The following is a 19,585-nucleotide window of genomic DNA, read 5'->3' as shown; positions in this document are numbered from 1 at the left end:
TCTCCAAAGTTTCGTAATTTCACACATTTGTGTAACAATCGAACATTTTAATCTCAGAATTCAAAGAGTAATATCACTAAACAGAGGATTCAAATTCTTAATTATGACCTATGAGCATGAGCTTACTTGATCAAATGGAGGTCCAATAGGTCAATTATGCTTTGGTCCCTTAATTATCACGGCCTGCAAAGCCGGAGGGAACTTTTTCGAAGGGTGTAACCTGTTATTGCAAATGTGGATGACCGAACACCTATGTCACCGAGCCCAGTTCCTGAGCCATGGATCTTCTGAGAAAACCTGCATAGAAGAGTTCTACACCAGAATTAATGAGGTCCGCTTAGCTGAAGGAGTCTCGGCGTGGACCTCATACTTCCGGACCCTCAACGCCAGTCAAATACAGTGGACACTGGGATGGTTACCGATCGATGAAGTCATATATATGCCAGCAGCTAGGCCCCATTTTCTCTTGATGGGACTTAAGAGCATTCAACCTTATGCGCCGTATCGGGTTTTGAGGCAGCTTGGGAGGTGTCAGATAGTGCCGAAAGATGAGGACCTGAGCGCCCAAGTGATTGAGATCAGTTCCGATGGCCAGTTTCCTGAAGCAAGGGTCCGCCAGATTTGGAGCCAATGTCAATACTTGGAGGCAAATACTTGTGTACTAAATCGGGCAAGAGGGGAAGTTTCACCCGGATATCAGGCTTGGTACAAAGGGGAAGTGTCGTCTGGAAAGCCGGCTAAAAGACCTCACCTTCAAGAATTTGTCAAGTCCTCACAAGAGCATTGGGACTGGTTGGCAAAGGAAAAAGAATACAGAGCCACAATAGGTAGGTTAAAGCAGCAGGTCATAGATCTTCAATTTGAAAGAGAAATTCAGACCGCGGTCGATGAAGGGGACAGAAAGAAATCAGCCCAAGAAAATGACTCCCTTAGAGCTCAAATCCGACAAGTCATAATGGATGCCGACAACCAACGGAGAAGTCGGTCCGATAAAAGGCAGATAGCAGGGTTAAGGAATTAGGTCATTGAAAGCTGAAAAGACTTGGAAAGATCTGAGGCTAGCATAGCAAGAATGCGGGCCAGATGGCAAGGGAATACAGTTCAAGTTCCGACAATCAGGCGCCCAGAGCAAGGGAATATAGTTGAAGTTTCGGCAATCAGGCGCCCACCTGGAGAGCAAGGGAACACAGTTCAAGTTTCGGCAATCAGGAGCCCACCTGAAGAACGAAGGGAAAGCAGCAATGTTCAAAGGAAAACGGTTCAAGTTCAGCAATCAGGCGTCCACCTAGAGAAAAGGAAAGCATCTCAGATTACAATTCAAGTCAGCAACAAAAGAAGCTCGTGGCAAGAATGCGAGTCAACAGTTCGAAGTGATCAACAGAAGCTAGTCACAATAAGGGAAAAAGAGAGAAAGGCAACAAGTTAATTCAAATGCAGAAGTTGATGAAAGATGTTGGTTGCTCAAGACATGGCCGAGGTCACAAGCACTGCATGCCCGGTTTTGATCTGAAAAGCTGAAGAAGAACGAGCTAGCACCTGCAACTAGCAAGCGTCAAGGTTCAAATCCAAAGTCTGCGTGAAGAACCACTCAAGACTCAAGATCAAGCTTCTGAAGACTTATAGATATAAATCTTGTAACTCGTAGTTGATAGACTTAGCTAGTCTTTTTCATGTTTTGATTTTTGATGTAATATCAGGATCGCGGACCGAAACCTCGGCGGAATAGCACCTCGACCGGCTCTCCACCTCGGTATACTCCATCATCTCACTCACCTCTGAACTACATGTGACATGATTCCTTTATAGCCAAGAATATGTAGGCAGCTCAGATATCAGGGCTCGATCACATTCCCCTTTTCTCTTAGTTTTAGTCTCTCCAAATAAGGTTCGGGTCAAAAAACATGTCTAGTCGTTCTTTGTCTGAAAACTCTTCGCGTTTCCAGTCAAAGAGGGGCAGCTGTAGACATGTGATTTTTGACCCTCCCCAAGATTTTTCATATTTTAGCACATAAATATTTAATTTAGGCCTAATATAGCGATTTCAACTCATTTTTACTCTTTTACTTTTATTTTATTGCAAAAACAAAAATTACAAAAAATAGGTTCATTAATGTTCTGTAGTCATTTTTAATCTTGAAAAAATACAAAAAAATAGTTTTGTTTTAACGGTCAGTCTTATTTTAATAATTATTTTTACTTAAGTAGGGCTAATTAATATTTTGATAATATTTCTATATGGATAGATTTTTAGTTAATTAAACTAATTTTAAGCATAACTAGTCATAAATGCCCAAGTTTCTAGCCCATTCCTTAAGCCCAATACCTAATACCCATTAAGCTAATCCTAGAAACCCTTCTAAACTCTTCTTTGAAACAAAAAATAAATGGATCAGAATCTAAAATTGGACTAAAATTTCTGTCCAAATTTTATTTCCTCCATCCTTGTGTGTGCGTGTTGTTTGTTTTGAGTTTTTTGTGTGTCGTGTATATCCAAGAAAAGAAAGGAAGCTCTTCTCCCCAAAAAAATGAATCCCCTCCCCTGTTATTTTCGTACCCCCTTATAAAAATGTGTGTGTGTCTGTATTTTTGGGAATGCTGCACGCAACTTTTTTTCCCGTAAGGAGTCTGTTGTTCTTTTGAGATTAGTTATCTCTTTAATGGGAAGATGGAATTACAAAGGGAATCGGAAAATGGCTGCTTCTTTGGTGAAATTCAAGAACAAACAAACAATCTGCCTCCTCCGTCTATTTTTTTGGTCTCTTGCGGTTGTCAGCTCTTAGGGTGTAGGTCTAGGAATTGAAAACTTAGGATAGAGTTTCTATAATTGGGTATTTTATATGGTGGTGGGAAGGGATGGTGGCCATTAGATTAGAAAGAAATTGATGGCTAGGATTAAATCTTGCACTTAAGTGGGCTAATGGGTTGGGAAGAATGGGCTAAGGGTAATTAGGTTGGACCATATCTTTTTGGGTTTAAACTTAGGCTAAAAAGACCAAATAATACAATGTATCTATAAAAATGTAAAAATCACTCTAGATTAAAACAAACTAATATAAAACTAAATATTACGAGTGAAACTAATTTTTTTGTATTTTCAAATATTATATTACAAACATGGTATGAAAGGTTATGAAATGAACGTATTCGTACTTGTGATTCCAATGTACTTGTCGCGACCCGCATTTCCCACTCTCGGGAGTCGTGATAGCGCCTACTAGTGTGAGCTAGGCAAGCCGACTGTTTGAACAAATTACCCTTTTTCCATTTTAATCCTTTATAAGAAATTGTGAGTAATAACTTAAATTAGCTTTTCTTAAAACTATATAATTCTCAAATATGGATTACCTTTACAAACTTAATGTAATACATGAGTAATTAACTGATATAACAGTTAATAAATCAATAAATTTGTGAATATTCACAAGCAAAGGAATAAAAAGTGCACAAATTAATTAACTAAAAAATTAAATATGCTTAGTTAAATATTACAACCACCAAAGTCAGAATTGGCTCTGTCTTTGAGTCCCATTCTGTGATTGGCATATGTAAGCCCCATTTGTGATTGCGCGTAAGTCGTGTTTGACGATTGCGATTTATAAGTCGCATTAGCAAACGGTTTACGTTTCACAAACTCTACAGCTGATACTTCGTCAGTTAACTACTTAACGTCAACAAGCCAAACTCCGCCGTCCCCTTCATAGTAGTGAGCTAGAGCAATGGCTACGCCTCCAATTAAAGCGATTCTCTGTATGCAATTGCTAGCTCTATTTATGGTAGCATTTTCTGTTATAGGAATCAACTGTAGTTGGGATGCAGAAGAAGGATTACTACGAAAGCGAAGCGGAGTACACCAGAGACAGTTTGATTACTTCAAACTCTCTCTCCTTTGGCCAGCCACCGCTTGCCGCAATACAACTCGCTGCTGTTCCTCCAATGCCTGTTGCCGGTAAATCATAGGATTGTATTCCGTTTACTGATAGTAAAGCATAGTTAATTGACCGGTTGATTTCTTTCACTTTGCCTTTATTTATTTCTCAGGTTGTAAAATTGTCTTATATCTGACAAATTTTATTAAATTAATAAGCTAGTGGTAGCGTGTTAGTTACCAATTTTACCAGATTACCTTTTAGTGTTTATCAGATATTTAACTTTAATTAGTTAATAGGTGACCTGATTGTGTAACTATTTTGTTCACCATCAGTGCGTAGAACTTAAACTTTTTTGATAATATTTAGAGGATGAGGCTGACTCTTTTTTTTTTTTTTTTTTTTTTTGTGTGTGTGTGTGTGTGTGTATTTGTTCAGCTCGAGCTCGCTATCCGAATTCACAATTCGTAAGTCGTGCTCCGATTGGAAAGGATGCATATTTATGTTTTTCCTTGTTGTGTATTGTGAGAGCTGGATATATATGAATAAGGTTTATTGTACTGCAGATGGACTTTGGGCTGATTACAATGATGGAACTTGGCCTGCTTGCTGTTCTGGTCCCCAATTTGATAAGAAAGAGGTAGATTGCTAGCCTTTTTTCTGCGCACCACCCTTTTATTCTGCGAGGACTGTTTGAAGAGAGAAATAATTGGTGGAACTGTTAACTGCTTAGATAAAGATCTGTTTGAAGAGAGAAATAATTGGTGGAACTGTTAATGTTTACTCCATTGATCTAATTAGAATATTGAGAATTCAGCATTGAGACTGAATAAAGAAGCTTATACTTCTTCAGCTTTAATGGTGTATCCCTTTTCTACTGCCTATTCATCTATAAATATTCATCAATACTGACTCTGAAATAATTTATGTTATGAGCTTTATATATCCATTCATTCTGTAGATTTCAACATTGCTCAAACCCTTGAGGAAGTACTGGCCTTCTTTTAGTTGCGAGGCCGTCTCAAATTGCCATCATGGAAAAGGAACATTTTGGGCTCATGAGGTGGTTTTCATTGTTACTCGTACTATATGATTGGTAAAGAATTCAATACAATTCAAGGAACTAACATGTCCTCTCGTTTATTGTATCTGACCCTGGGGATATTCATTTTCAGTGGGGTAATCACTCTTTGCCTTATTTTATATTCAGTTTATAATACCTCGCAAGACAATTGATGGTTTTGAGCTATTATATAAGTTTGATTAAAAAGAGAAGCAAGATTCTTTACTTACCAGAAGGATTTACAAAATAGAAAAGACCTTATTGCTGACATCTCTGAACAATATAGGTTCCTTCTTTTCCTGGATATTAATTACCTTAAAAGTTTATGTTCTTGTACATTCTCATTTTACATATTCCTTTTTTTCTTTAAAATTAGCCCCCCCCCCACCCCCCCACCCCCCACCCCCAAAAAAAAACAAAAAAAAAGAAAAAGAAAGGGACAGAATATCATATGAAAGTTTGCAGATAATTAATCCAAAGTTAAGGCCAGTCTGGGGTGTTATTTGCCACTAAATGTGGGATACCATTATCCGCTCTTTATCCTCTCTCTTGTCTGGCAACCAAAAAGAACCCTTAAAATACTTCAGAAGGACATACTGTCCTTTAATTCTTAAGCAAGCACCTAACTGTAATATGGATGATATGGAGAGATTAAGGGCCTTACCAGTCTACCAACTGCAACCCAAAGCTCAAAATTTTGTGTTTGTTACACTTGTAAAACTTAATAGGGACAAAAGTCAGACGGGTAAATGATGTTCTCTATATGTAGTGTGATCTTTCATAGTTTTATGTCATTGTTTGCAGAAAAACACGGGACATGTTCTTATCCAGTTGTCCATGATGAGTATGAGTACTTCCTAACGACCTTGAATGTTTACTTCAAATATAATGTCACTGTAAGTTGATTGTTATTCTATTTATTTACTGCAATAAAGTTTGCCTTCTTGTATATTTTCTATTGATTCTAAACTTTGATTCAGTTACTTATTTGCATATATTCAATATTGGGGCCATGAAATTATTAGATGTATCAGACGCAACAGCAGTGTAATTGCTCATCTTGAATAACTTGGTTCGTATATTATATGAAAACTTAAATCACGGATGTTATCAGTTTCTTTCCTAAGAAAATTTCTCTTGGCTGATATGAATTTTTAAATAGATGATCGTCTACAATATCAGATATACAAGTTTGTGGTAACGTATACCGCAGCCTGCTGGAAATTATTCGTAGCAATATACCTAGAGGGTTAACAGTTGGACTTTATAAGTTGGCACAGAGTGTTGAAAATGGTGAACTTCTCGCATGTGTGCTGAATTCTTTCTTAATTAACTGCATCATAACTTTCTGGGTATGTTGAAGCATTGAATTACTTAACATTCTTTTAGCATTCCATGTTCTTTTTCTTGTTAAAAGGTCAGTACGACTTCATTTCATTTTGTTGAAAACTTATATGTTCATCCTCTTACTCAGTATATAATTACATAGTGTATTTGTCTGGTAGCTGACCATCATTGTAAAAATTGAAATTAACCAGGGAGTTCTGTTTGAAGCTGGGTATGTACCGTCAAATTCCGAGAAATATCCACTGGGAGGCATCATTACTGCCATTCAAAATGCCTTCCATGCAACTCCAGAGTTGATATGCTCGGGTGATGATGTGGAGGAACTTCGGATATGCTTCTATAAGGATTTCCAGGTTGGTTCTCTCTAATCCTCTGAATAAATTATTGCAAGATTTGCTTAATGTGGCTCTACTTGATTTTATAAGGCGATGTTGATGCCTCATTTAAGATGTTTGCTATTGTTTAGTTCACGACATAAATTATTATGCCCTTCAATAGTACACTTCTTGTTTGTTAACTTCTTTCCTTATCCAAATGCAACCAGTAGCTATCATGAGTGTACAATTTAGATGTGTACGATTCATGATCATTCTGATTTCATTCATCTTTCCTGTTAGCAGGTAAAACAGATTTTTTAATTCTGAATCTATGTTCATTTCCCCCAAAAAAACTGAATTTCTGCTTGGTTAATCTTATGCCCAATTTTCTATCAAAACAATACCTAATTGTCTCACGATTTCCATTCCATTTCATTCATCTTTCATGTTAGCAGATTAAACGGACATCTTAATTCTGAACTCTGCTTGGTTAATCTTACGTTTAATTCTCTATTTGTTTAATTTACTATCAAAACAATGTCTAATTGTCTACTGTCAGATTATCATCCCCAAAACTCCCATTTCTAGCATCAAAGTGAAAGGGTACTTTAATTCTTGTTTCTTTTACAGCCTCGTGACTGTGCGAGTGGATCTATCATTAGACGTGACAGAGTCTCTTCTGGGTCGTGTCCTCAGTACGTCAGCTTGCCAGCATATGGATCATGGGGTAAGTTCAAATCCCCATAATTGGACGGCCATCTATATTTAATAGGATTAGGTCATCTGAATGGGATTAAAGCTTGATTAGTTTACGATCCGATCAACTATTGGAAGGTCAAATGTCAGCATGTTCCGTTGATTTGTATGATGCAGTACTTTGTAAGATGACTAGCCAACCAATACATAGATTTGTAGCCTTAATTATACATATAAAAGCAGCAATGGGATGACCATTTTTGTAGTCATAGAATTTCCTTTTATCGACCCCCAAGTACCCGAGAATTAGTTGATGATTGAGTAGCCACGCTTATAAATTGTCTAGCATCGCTGTCTTTTTAGATCTCCTTATTTTATTTGTATAAATGTACCACCTTTTTATGAGATTTAATTACATGTTGACCTAACAAATATAAAAAACTTGAAGTTGACCCACTACATGTCTTATAAAAGGTCATGTACTATTCATTGGAATATATCATCTTTTTCTCAAAATTTCTGAATTTCATGCTTACATTTTAGTGCCCACTTTCAGAATATTTAGAAAAGCTCCTTTCTGTATTTTATTTCATTTATTGGTATAAATTAATGAAGAGATGTGTGTGTATTTCTTGTTTCATCACACTTGCTCACCTGTGGAACACTCCCTGCCATAGGCTCTCTTTCATGCAATCTTTCAGCTTTTTAAGAAGCTTATTTCTTTCTTATCCTGAAGGTAACAAATAAGTGGCCAGGATCAGTTTCAAGCTTTGCTTTGCAGTGCACTTACTATTGATTTTTGCATTTATCTGAGAAGGTAGCTAGACTCCCAACTCGAAGTTAAACCCCAAGAGTAGTGAATAGGTTGTGGCAACTAGGTTAGGCATTCAGGTCTGATTTTGACCTAGGAGCTGTATAATTATTCAGATCAGATCAGGAGTATGAAAACACATGTTTGCTCTTTCCAACCGTATCCTTTCAAATGTTTAATTCATCTTCACATGTTTTTTCAGGGTATTCATAGTCTTTTGGTTTCACAGGGCTTAACAACCATACAAAGGCAGTTTCTTGACCTGAGCAATAGTCTGACAGAAGTTTCATGATCTAAGCGATGGTCTGATTTGATCAGGTAAAATCTGACAAGGGTTGCAAGATCAGACCTTTATTGCTTTTCCAAGAAATTTAGCACATTACAAGTTTCAACTTGCTATTTATAAGAGATACATTGTTCTTGTAAGATTATGAGATGTTGTTGATGTACTTTACTGGTCTTATAAAAGAAACATCTCATAAAAGATTTTTTAATTTGTAGTGCACAAAGATTTTTTAATTTGTAGTGCACAAAGATTTTTTAATAGTTCGAGTCACCCCAAGAGCAAGGTGGGGAGTTCTTGGAGGGAGGGATGCCGAGAGTCTATCGGAAACAAGCTCTCTACCCTAGGGTAGGAGTAAGGTGTGCGTACACACTACCCTCCCCAGAGCCCAGACCCCACTGGTGGGATTATACTGGGTTGTTGTTGTTGTTGTTATTGTTCTATGGTTCCTCTCTATGTAAAATCAGTGCTTGGAGGAAGAGGTGGCATGGTTTTCTTTTGTTATTTTGTTATCCCTATATAGTCGTATATTCATTGTCCAGTTCTTCATTGGCATTTCCCATCGCAAGGAGCATGGTACTACAGTATAAGAATGTAAAGCATTCTACCAGCAAAATGCAAATTAACATCTCACTTGAAGGCTGTGTCATGTCCCATGTCCACCGGAAGATGAAGGTAGCAGAGATGAGCATGTTGAGATAGATGTGCGGGAACACCAAGTTAGATAGGATTAGGATGAAGCTATTCGAGACAAGGTGGGTGTAGATAGTTTGGACATGTGAGGAGAAGAAGCACACAAACTCTGGTAAAGAGGTATGAGAGGCTGACATTGGAGGGCCTTAGGGGAGGTAGAGGTAGGCCGAAGAAGAGTTGGGGTGAGGTGATTAGGCATGACATGGCACAATTACAGCTAATCGAGAACATGACCCGTGATAGGAAGGTATGGAGGTCGAAGATTAGGATAGTAGGTTAGGTAGTCTAGATTATTCATACCGGTAGTATTAGTACGTACTCTCGCATTTGGTTGGTATTAGGTTTCTTTGACTACCTGTCGTTTTTTACATTGCGATCATCTTACTATCTTGTTATTATTTATGCTGCTTTTGCATGGCTTCTCGGTGTTGTCTCCTTTTTTTTTAATTATTATTATTGTGGTGCTTATGCTTTCCTGAATCGAGAGTCTATTGGAAACAGTTTCTCTATCTCTACAAGGTAAGGTATGCATACACACTACCCTCCCAGACTCCACTATGTGAGATTATACTGGGTATGTTATTGTTGTACTTGAGGTTGTGTCATGTTCGTTATCGCAGAAAGAATCCTTTTATATGTCATCATCAGAAATAACTGGAACAGGTCAAAGTGAAGGTCTTTTCATACTTTGAATTGATCGACAGAATTATTAAAAACTGAACGAAAGACCCCCAAAAAAGGGTAGAGATTATATAAAGTTGATGGTACTCTAGAAGTACGATAAAAACTCCATGCCAAGCATGAAAATACATCTCGTCATTCAGCTAAAGAGTCGCTTCATCCATGTAAAGAAGCAACATTTCGATATGGTAGAGAAACCAGTCACCAAATCTGAAGTATAACAGTCAATCTGCAATATCACCCCAATCTGACTCCTCAGAGTGAAGATCCCTCCCTTTTTCTCTGGCTTTGGTCATTCTTGCTCTTATTTCAATCACCTTTTGTCCCGCTTAGACTCACTTTCATTTCATCGTGGTGTAAAATTGGAAGTCAGATTTGTGAAAGTTTATCCATTACTATAAAGATCCCAAGAATCAGGGAATTTCTCAGATAAATAATGTAGTGGAAAGCCCAAGACTGCAGTCCCAAGCATTTTATAGTTTCTATTGATTGCCTTTTGAATCATTCTTTTTGTTGAACAAATCTGGAGGACAATTTTCTCCATCTTTTCCTTTCCTCCCGACCACCTTCTTAGCGTATGGCACGACCTGATGATGCAGGCTAGTAAGTGCATTCAAGCTATGCATGTGACTAGCAGAACAACTGCTGCTGCATTTGGAAAGTATGATCTCAAGCCAATAAGGACACCACTATTCCTTTCTTCAATTGTATGGCTAAGAAATCCAGAAAAACTAACTAATCTGCTCCTCAGGATCAATTAGAAGGCGATGACATCAGAAAGAGAACGGTTATTGCATCAGAAACTCACCTGTGATAACTTCCCTTCTTGAAATCCTCCTTGAACGTCAAGTCCTTCTCACCAGATCCATCTTACAAATATGCACACTAGTCCTTTTCCTATTGACCAGCAGAAGTGTATTTTGTCAAACAGTAGAAGGATCTGTTGTTACTTAAACATTTAACGATCCGTGTTCTCCACGGGGTGTGCGCATAATTTGGTTGAGGCCTGAAGATATTCTAGTAAAGTCCAAGGATTGGCCAATAGGTAGTTAACAATTGGAATATACTGGGTGTGTTGTTGTTGAAGGGGTCCAGCACGTCTAACTTAATATTGCTCTTGACTACCCCCAATCGAGCCCAATCTTTTGCTTGGGTCAACCTGAGGGAAGCTTCTTTTCCTTGCATACCGCCATCACAATCACAAACCAGATTTAGGTTCCCAACAAAATTGGTCTAAAAACAAGAAACTGTGCATCCTGGAAACAGGTATTGATGCTCATCTTCTGTGGCCTCACAGCTGAGCAAAAATTCATCATCTAGTATATGAGAAGCTCGCTTCATTTCATATATCAATGCGTCAAGGTTTTCATATATCTCTTTGCATCTTGGATGAGCTTTGTCCCCAACAAGAAACATGTGTAGCACAGATTTGATCTCAATCCAGCTACAACCTGGCTCCTTTTTTAGCCCACCATACCTCATCACTTTCCTCATTTCGGCAACTTCTTTCCACATTCCTGCATCAGCATAAATATTTGACAAAAGTATATGAGAAGATGAGTCCTCAGGGTCCAATTGCAAGAGAAATTTTGCTGCTTTTTCTGCTACCTCCACATTACCGTGCATCTTACACATACTAAGTAGAGTTCTCCAGATCACATCATCAGCCTCAATAGGCATGTCTTGAATAAGCTTCAAAGCTTCACTAATTTGGCCTGCTCTCCCTAGTATGTCAACCATACATGAGTAATGTTCCAATTGAGGATCTAATCCATAGTTATTAGACATTGAATTGAAGTGTTGCAGACCTTTCTCAACAAGCCCAATATGTGCACAAGCTCTTAGGACCGCAAGAAAAGTTGCATGATTTGGTCTAACATCCTCAAGCTGCATCTTTTCAAAGATCTGCAAAGCCTCGTCTCCAAGACCATGTTGTGCATAACCGCAAACCATAGCATTCCATGTGACAAAATCCTTTTTTGGTGCTTTTTCAAACATCAACCTGGAATCCTGCATGTTTCCACACTTGGAGTACATGTCAACAAGAGTGCTGGTTATAAACACATCCGACTGCAATTCTTGCTTTATAATTTGAGCATGAATTTGCTTTCCTAGCCCAACAGTAGCTAGATTGGCACAAGCATCAAGAACTGTTGCATAGGTAAAGTTATCAGGTTTTATTCCCTCTTCCAGCATTTTAGAGAAGAATGTCTGAGCTTCCTCACTTTGTTCACGCAATGAGAAGCCCGATATGATTGCATTCCAAGAAACAATTGTCTGTTCCTCCATTCTCTCATGAAGTTTCTCTGCCTCTTCTACCTTTTCACATTTGCAGTACATATCGATTACAGCACTCCCAATGAAGCACTCCAACCCCATCCCTGATTTTATGATTCTATTGTGAATCACCATGCCAATGTTCAAATCTTGACGAGCCGCACAGGCCTTTAAAACGCTACCATAAGTGAATTCATCTGGTTCCATCCTTGCCTGAAGCATCCGAAAAAATAGTATCAAAGTTTCATCCTCATGTCCATTCTGCTCGTGAGCTGCAATTATTGCATTCCAAGACACTGCATCTTTTATTTCCATTTCGTCAAACAGACGTCGAGCTTCACGTGGTGCTTCACATTTGCCATACATGTCCATAATGGCATTTGCAACACATACATTCGAACAAAAGGGAGTCTTACAAGCTACCCCATGTAGCTGCATTCCCTCTAAATGACCTTTGAGAACTGCACAGGCACTAAATGCACCAGATAGGCTTATTTCATCAAACCCAAGATAAGACTTCAGCAAACGCTTGAATAGTAATACAGCTTCATATCCTTGATCACCTCGAGCAAACCCAACAATCAAGGCATTATAAGATTGCAAGTTATGACTTGGCAACAAGTTGAATACCTTCCTAGCATCAGACAGACTGTTAGATTTGGCATACATGTCCAAAGTGGCAGTCGCTACAATGACATCAGATCCAAAATCAGTTTTCAATGCATGACCATGCAATTGAGAACCCAATTTTAAGTCAGATAACCCGGCACAAGACCTGAAGAGACTAGCATAAGTAGATTGACTCACCCCTACCCCTTCTTTTTGCATCTTCTTGAACAGCTGTAATCCATTAGCAAATTCATTATTTTGAACGCAACCTGCAATCAAAGCGCTCCAAGAAACCCAGTTCTTTTCAGGCATCTCATTGAAGAAACATATCGACTCATGTAACCTCTTGCATTTCGAATACATATCCACCATTGCACTCCCCGTCACCACATCAGTAGCAAGACCCAACTTGATCACCATCCCATGCACCTGCACCCCTAACATAGAATCTTCCAAACCCGAACAAGCTTTCAGAACAACAGCAAAAGTTGTTCTATCAAAAGCAATACCATCTCTTCCCATTTCCATAAAAGCTCGAATTGATTTCTGATAATTACCATTTTGCAAATGCCCCGAGATCATAGAATTCCAAGAAATTACATCTCTTTCAGGCATCAAATCAAACATCAATTTTGCCTTCTCCATATCATTAACCATAGAATACCCAAAAATCATGGCGTTCCAAGAAACTGTATCTCTAAGAGGCATTTTATCAAACACTTTATCAGCATAACCCAAATTGGAGCATTTTATGTACATCTGAATCAAACAATTAGTGACAAAAATAGTGGGTTGAAACCCAGATATTATCATTCGAGCATGGGCTTGCTTGCCTGGGTCCTGGGTGCATTGTTTTGCACATTCTTGGAATATATGGGAAAAGGTTTTCCTGTAGTTTGGGTGCATTTGATTTGCTACTGCAAGTGTTTTAAGTGCAGGGCGATGAACTTTTGAAATCATGCTATGGCGGGTGACAGATTGTTTAATTCTCCCGCCGGTCCAATTTATACGATACTCTTATTAACAACTATTTGAAAAGACAACTAACTCCTCTTTTACTACAAATTACTATCATATAGTATTCCATTTAAGTATATTCTACTTTCGAAAAATGTGAACTTTATTTTGAAAATATTAAATATCGATATCCGAATTGGGACCAAACACTAGCAGGTTTGATTTTCGAACTCCAAATTTCTTCATTCTAATTAACACAATTAAAAAGTGCTCCTAGTTAACTATTTCGCCAAGAAAAGGCGGGCATATCCACAAAATTGAATATGCTGATACATAGTTTGCTTGACCACCTAGTTTGATTTTTTTTTTCCCCGATAGATTGCTAGTAAATGAAGGGATCCTTGGAACAACAGTAAAATTGTCTTCGTTTGACCTATAGATCACGAGTTCAAGCCGTAATCGTACTAGTAAATAAGGAATTTCATAGCTTAATCCCATTATGCACCTGAAGCTCATTTACTAGCTGGGTATTTTTATACTACTGTCGCAATAATATAGGATGCTAATGATGATATGGGGTCCTCATAGTTTACCAAATATTTTGCCAGTTCACCGGTAAGCACATACTAAAAACTTTCCTTGGTTATTACTTGTGCAATAGATTTTGGGATGTAGCTCTGCAGCTGAAAGTAATTTGATGTCACATACAAGGATGAGGCAATGTTGTGGGGAGAAAAGGGTAAAACTTAATTCCACCAATGTTTACACTAAATTATGCAATTTCACCTTTTAAAAAAGGTGAAAATGAATCACCCAACCACAATCAAGTAATAATCATGCATATGAAAATCATGACTTGCATATATTGGTTTAGTATAATCAGTAGATAAAGTTGGTCTGGAGATTCAGTGGACTGGAAAAGAGTGCATAGAAGTTGACAGCAGTGACTGTCCTAGTGATAGGGAATCAATACAACTTGGATAAAGACCAAGACAATCATAGTAGCCCAAGTGATGCAAGGATGATAAGGGGAAAAAGTTCTTTGTTGAATTTGGAATACATGCACTACAATCTTGTAAATTGTCTAACTGGTGAATTCTCATTCTACTGAGCATGCAAAACTGAGATATCAATAAAGAAGCAAAAACACAGTATGATAAAAACATAAGCAACAATATTTCAGGATTCTTGTACTGCACTTCACTCGTCATCCTCATCATCATCGTCGTCATTTCCAGCAGCTGAATTCAAGGCGTTCAACCTCTCGATCAACTTAGCCTTCCTTTCCTCATAAGTTAGCTTCTTTAGATTGTACCTGCAAAAAGTATCCAAAAATGAATATGCAGAAAGATAGCATAGTAAGGAAAGATAGCATATACAATTGGAATGGTCAGCACATATGCCACATTTTTTACATGGCACTCTAGAAATAAAGACAAAGTAGGCAAACATAAAATGAATTCCATATTTCAATGAGAAATAGGAATTGGAGATCCTTCAACCATAAGAGTAAAGTGATTGTCAACTTTGACCCATACAAAATATGTATGAATATATCAAATTTTTAATATAAACAGGAAGCACATAAAAAGCAGATAATGAGTTAATCAAACTAAAGAAGATGTCAGACCTCTTGTGCTGCTTGGGAGGCTGTTTGTCCGACTTCTTGAAGGTAGGATCAGCGCGTATGGCAGCATGAACTTTCTTGTACATCTCCTCGAGGCCATCAGCCTCAAGACCCTTCTTGATGTACTCACTAAAGTGTGACTGATACTTCTCAGGTTCATCTTCGATCAGTGTCTATAAACAGAGGGAAGAGGTTTAGCTTTGTGTTCACCTAGATGTAGCAAGATCATCAACATCATAACACTCCATTGAGCATTTGCATGGATTCGATGGTTATAATAAACTAAAAAAGGAATCCATATAGCCATTCTGTTTCACCTTCATGTACGTAGCAACATGACCACCATAAATGTAGTTGCGGTGAACATCAGCATCAAGTTGCTTAGAATCCTTGCTGAATCCAGCAAACCTCTTCTCACTGTGAGGGATATCAATTCCACCATCCAATGCGCCCTGAATACACCAAGCAAAGACTTGCATTTATTTACAGAACATATGCAAGATCATATGGCATGAATAATCCATCATAAAAACAAACGGTCACATGGCATGAATAATACATCTCAAATCTCAAAAGAGAAAAGAAACAGACCAATTTGACAGCAGGGAGGGACTCCGCTTAACTTCAAAATCCACATTATAATAGTCAGAAAGTAAACCACTCTTTGCTTTCCTCGGACAATTGTAATCAGGGTTTCATAACACCATATTCATCGAGATTTAAGCAAGTGGCTACTATTCATTAAAGGGTTCACAAAAAATAATCAAAGCATCTGTTACACCAAGTATATTTTAACTTGAGATAGAATTACTACGTCTATCTCATTGATATGGCAATCTATCCTCTTTGGTTCATTCCAAAAAGATCGATACATTTCTACAATTTGGAAAATCTTTAATGTTAAGGTTTCAATATTACCCTTAATGGTATGATCTTATAGGAGTGAGAAGCTATGTTGCATGACAGATAAGGATACTTTTTGTATGTTTTAACTCATTGGCTTAAGTGTAAAAAATATTTTATTTCTTAAATCTCCATGCCCAGTCAAGCATCCACGTGATATATAATGGAAGCAGTAGAAATTTTGCAATGCAGTTTAGACAGAGACTAAGTGATACAGCACCATACCAAAAGCAGGATTATACCTTGAGAGCACCAAAGACACGATTTCCTGTAGTAGTCCTTATAAGGCCAACATCCAAGAGAGCACGGAACGGCCTCCTGCTTTCAGCAGGTTCAACAGAGTAATCCTCCCCATTGGCCTGTAAAATATTGAAATACCAGTTAACAAATAAAAGCCCTCTACAGAAGGACAAAATGCCCATAACACTACAATACATCTGCAATTACCTCAAGGTTCCCTTCATACTCCTCGTCCATTTCAAGCTTTTTGAGAACTCGTCGTGCCAAAAGAAGTCCAGTACAGTAGGCTAAAATGAATATAAATGAGTTAACAGTTCAATAAGAAATTAAGAACTATACAATTTCAAGTGAGATAACCAAACAAAATATAATATCTTGTGTGGAAGTACCAGCAGCATAATTTGTCAGTCCAACTTCAAGGCCATAACGAGGCAGCTCATTAGCATAAGCAGAGGCAAGAATCATGTCACCAGCAATACTAGCCGACACAATTTGTGCAATTATGTCTTTGTTAGTCTAGAAAAAATGTTTAGGAAGCAAAGCAAAGGACCAGCACAGCTATTGTGCCCATCACTCCAATCATGTGATGCACACTCACTGTAACAATTTCATAAACCAACCATGTAATATTAAATGGATAATACATGTCAAAACAATAAACAAAATTCCAGGAGGAAGCCATCACATTTAAGTAAGTTTTAAAGTAAAGCAAAAGTATTAGGATACAAATCGGACAACGAAACGATATTTTGGAGTGTTGTACTTATTTTTGTCCTGATTGATCAATCTGTTCCTGGCTCTGTAGTCTGTTTTCCCCTCTGCACGGTAAAAAAAATTCGAAAATGGTGAGTCCTGAATTGCAAATTTAAGAACAGGACAAAAGGGATGAAGACAATAGAAGCTGCACCTCTCCTTCTCTTGAATTTAACCTGGAAACGCTTGAAATAAGCCCTTGTCTTCTGGACTTTGATGAAGGCCTGCAACATAATAAAATAACTGTGTCAAGCAGAAGAACTGCATCAGATCATAATTTAAAATTAAAGTTCCGACTTCACCAAGCATCCATTTAAAGTAGCACACTTTAAAAGAAGCTTTTGTTGTGTTGGTACACTGACATTTCGTATGGTGCTTCTTAAGAGTCATTTTAGTTTGCTTAGAGATTTATATATCATTAGAAAATGCATAAAATTTAAATATTTTAGAGAACCCTTAGTTGGTTTTGAAAGACAAACAATTATGTATTTGCAGAGTCCAGATAAAACGGAATAAATATTGAGGATTCATCTCCAATCTCAACAAGTTTTGGATTGAGGTACATTTGTACTTTTTATCAACCTGTCGACATTTTCTAGGCAATATAGTTGACATAATAGCATTTAGCATTGATTTGTCCCAATCCAACAGAGACAAATAAAACATCATTAAAGATCATATTTGAAGTCTCAATGAAACCAAAAGAAGTGAAAAAATGAGATTTACATATTAAACCAAATCTAAAGGTCAATACAATCACAGGTAGAGACCAATACTTTACTAATCAAAACAAGATCTTTACAGATTTGTACATAAGTGTGTAGGAATGAGTGTGAAATTAAGTAAATCTCTAGATTTACCTACTGAACATAGGAAAAAAAAACTGCCGAAATAGAATGTAATAAACATTTTTTCGAAGTAATAGAGCAGAATATATAACCCAAAACTTGTTTGAGACTGAAGCGTAGTTGTATATATTATTTTAGTTGTAAATAAGCAAATACTACTATAATGTACTGATGCTCCTAGAAACTGGAAAAAGTTACAGCGTAGGCATATGAGAGCTAGTATAAACCATTAAGCTATAGAGTTATGATGAAGAAGAATACAAGTTATTGTTCGAAAACAAAAATGTAGCACACTCTGCTATTTCTCTTCCAAATATCGGCTACCAAATTAGATAACAAATCATCGAAAAAACTGTAAAGGAAAAACATGAGTTTATCGGAAAATCTCGGATTTGTGAGCCTTACCATTGTTGCTCCTTGAAAAAACTCCGGCGGCGGCCGCGAGGGAGGGGGAGTGGGGAGGGGGATGAGAAGAAGCTAATGAGAGGAGAACAATTGCTGCTGCGAAGCTAATTCATATACCTCCGGCTAAAACCCTAGTCGATGCGTACGAGAAAATGATAAAATGCACCTTTATTTTTTAGGTAGGTTTAAAATAGTCCCTTAAATATTATTTTGAGTGGTTTTGGTCTTTACATTTGCAACAATTAAGCACTTTTAGTCTCATCATACATTTAACAATTTTTGTGGTTAGATTTAACATAAACTTTGAAAAAAATAACAGGAACTCACATTTAGAAGTATAATTTTTGCAATTACTGATATTTATTATCTATTCCTATTGTCGGTACAGCCCTTTTAGGTTTCAATTTTTGTTATGTTTTGTTTAGAGTCTCGTGTATTTTTTGGGTGTTGCGGTTTTTGGAATTCGACAGGATTTTCCTAATTATATTGATTGAACTTTTTTTTTTCCGTAACTCCTTTTGGATCTGAAAGCTAAAGTTTGTTAACTATTTGACACATACCAAAATCCCTCGTCTATATTATATTGTTAACTATTTAACTATTTGACACGTACCAAAATATCTATATTATATTAAAAGCACGAAGGCCCTTACATCTTGTTTGGATGATTGTTACCGATTGTATTGTATTGTATTGTATTGTTACTTTAAATACAATGTTTTGTTTTGATTGTTACTTAAATTTTATTTGTATCGTATCGTTAAATCCGTCATTACGTAACGATGAAATGTGCCATTTTATTTAACGACCAATTTGGTATGGTCGCGTCGTTATCTTGTCTTTTTCTCTCAATCTCACCCTTCATTATTATTAAATAATTTTATTTTATCATTTACCCTACCTTTTTTATACATCGTATCATAATTTTTCTTTATAATATTGCAAGTTTATTCATCATATTACTGGTGTGTGATACCATGAAACGACAACAAAACGACACAATCCATCCAAACATTGTATTCATCAAACTAACAGTACAATACAATACAATACGGTACGATACATTATAAAACGATATGTAACAACCATCCAAATAAGCTGTTAACGAAATGTCGTTCGCCTTTTTTATCCCTTTAAAAAAGAATTCACATTGTACAAAATAGTCATTTATATATATATATAATTATTTAATTTACTTTTCTAATATTT

The 19,585-nt window shown here is 37.1% G+C and overlaps 3 protein-coding genes across 3 annotated transcripts; 1 reads left to right on the top strand and 2 right to left on the bottom strand.

Moving 5' to 3' along the window:
* The first annotated feature begins 3,534 nt into the window (after positions 1-3,534).
* On the top strand, positions 3,535-8,601 carry LOC107817987 (ribonuclease 2-like). The gene is made up of 9 exons (XM_075219081.1): positions 3,535-3,946; positions 4,305-4,333; positions 4,433-4,506; positions 4,828-4,929; positions 5,042-5,045; positions 5,734-5,825; positions 6,468-6,629; positions 7,224-7,320; positions 8,330-8,601. Exons 1-9 carry the CDS (start codon positions 3,717-3,719, stop codon positions 8,359-8,361), a joined length of 822 nt encoding a protein of 273 aa, XP_075075182.1. The 5' UTR covers positions 3,535-3,716; the 3' UTR covers positions 8,362-8,601.
* A 1,133-nt stretch (positions 8,602-9,734) lies between these two features.
* LOC107784296 (pentatricopeptide repeat-containing protein At3g02330, mitochondrial-like) lies at positions 9,735-13,769 on the bottom strand. Its single transcript, XM_016605405.2, has one exon. The coding sequence runs from the start codon at positions 13,601-13,603 to the stop codon at positions 10,991-10,993; it is 2,613 nt and encodes an 870-aa protein (XP_016460891.2). The 5' UTR covers positions 13,604-13,769; the 3' UTR covers positions 9,735-10,990.
* Positions 13,770-14,625: 856 nt separating this feature from the next.
* On the bottom strand, positions 14,626-18,517 carry LOC107784297 (large ribosomal subunit protein uL18). The gene is made up of 9 exons (XM_016605406.2): positions 18,377-18,517; positions 17,278-17,347; positions 17,097-17,188; positions 16,760-16,886; positions 16,578-16,657; positions 16,373-16,489; positions 15,545-15,679; positions 15,231-15,400; positions 14,626-14,915 (listed from the first exon to the last, which is right to left on the bottom strand). Exons 1-9 carry the CDS (start codon positions 18,377-18,379, stop codon positions 14,801-14,803), a joined length of 909 nt encoding a protein of 302 aa, XP_016460892.1. The 5' UTR covers positions 18,380-18,517; the 3' UTR covers positions 14,626-14,800.
* Between the last annotated feature and the right edge of the window lie 1,068 nt (positions 18,518-19,585).

The sequence above is a fragment of the Nicotiana tabacum genome, chromosome 8 (assembly GCF_000715075.1).
Source record: "Nicotiana tabacum cultivar K326 chromosome 8, ASM71507v2, whole genome shotgun sequence".
NCBI classification, from domain to species: Eukaryota; Viridiplantae; Streptophyta; class Magnoliopsida; order Solanales; family Solanaceae; genus Nicotiana; species Nicotiana tabacum.
The sequence above is the reverse complement of the archived record's forward strand: the minus strand, read 5'-3'. Positions and strand labels throughout refer to the sequence as shown.

What these genes read in the sequence shown, in the direction of transcription:
- LOC107817987 (XM_075219081.1), top strand. Translation starts at nt 3,717, where the DNA reads ATGGCTACGCCTCCAATTAAAGCGATTCTCTGTATGCAATTGCTAGCT. An exon ending in CCCAATTTGATAAGAAAGAG is followed by an intron (nt 4,507 to 4,827) that starts GTAGATTGCTAG and finishes TTCATTCTGTAG; the next exon opens with ATTTCAACATTGCTCAAACC. An exon ending in ACTTCAAATATAATGTCACT is followed by an intron (nt 5,826 to 6,467) that starts GTAAGTTGATTG and finishes GAAATTAACCAG; the next exon opens with GGAGTTCTGTTTGAAGCTGG.
- LOC107784296 (XM_016605405.2), bottom strand. Translation starts at nt 13,603, where the DNA reads ATGATTTCAAAAGTTCATCGCCCTGCACTTAAAACACTTGCAGTAGCA.
- LOC107784297 (XM_016605406.2), bottom strand. An exon ending in ATCGTTTCGTTGTCCGATTT is followed by an intron (nt 16,887 to 17,096) that starts GTATCCTAATAC and finishes CATTTTTTCTAG; the next exon opens with ACTAACAAAGACATAATTGC. An exon ending in GTGTCTTTGGTGCTCTCAAG is followed by an intron (nt 15,680 to 16,372) that starts GTATAATCCTGC and finishes TGGTGTATTCAG; the next exon opens with GGCGCATTGGATGGTGGAAT.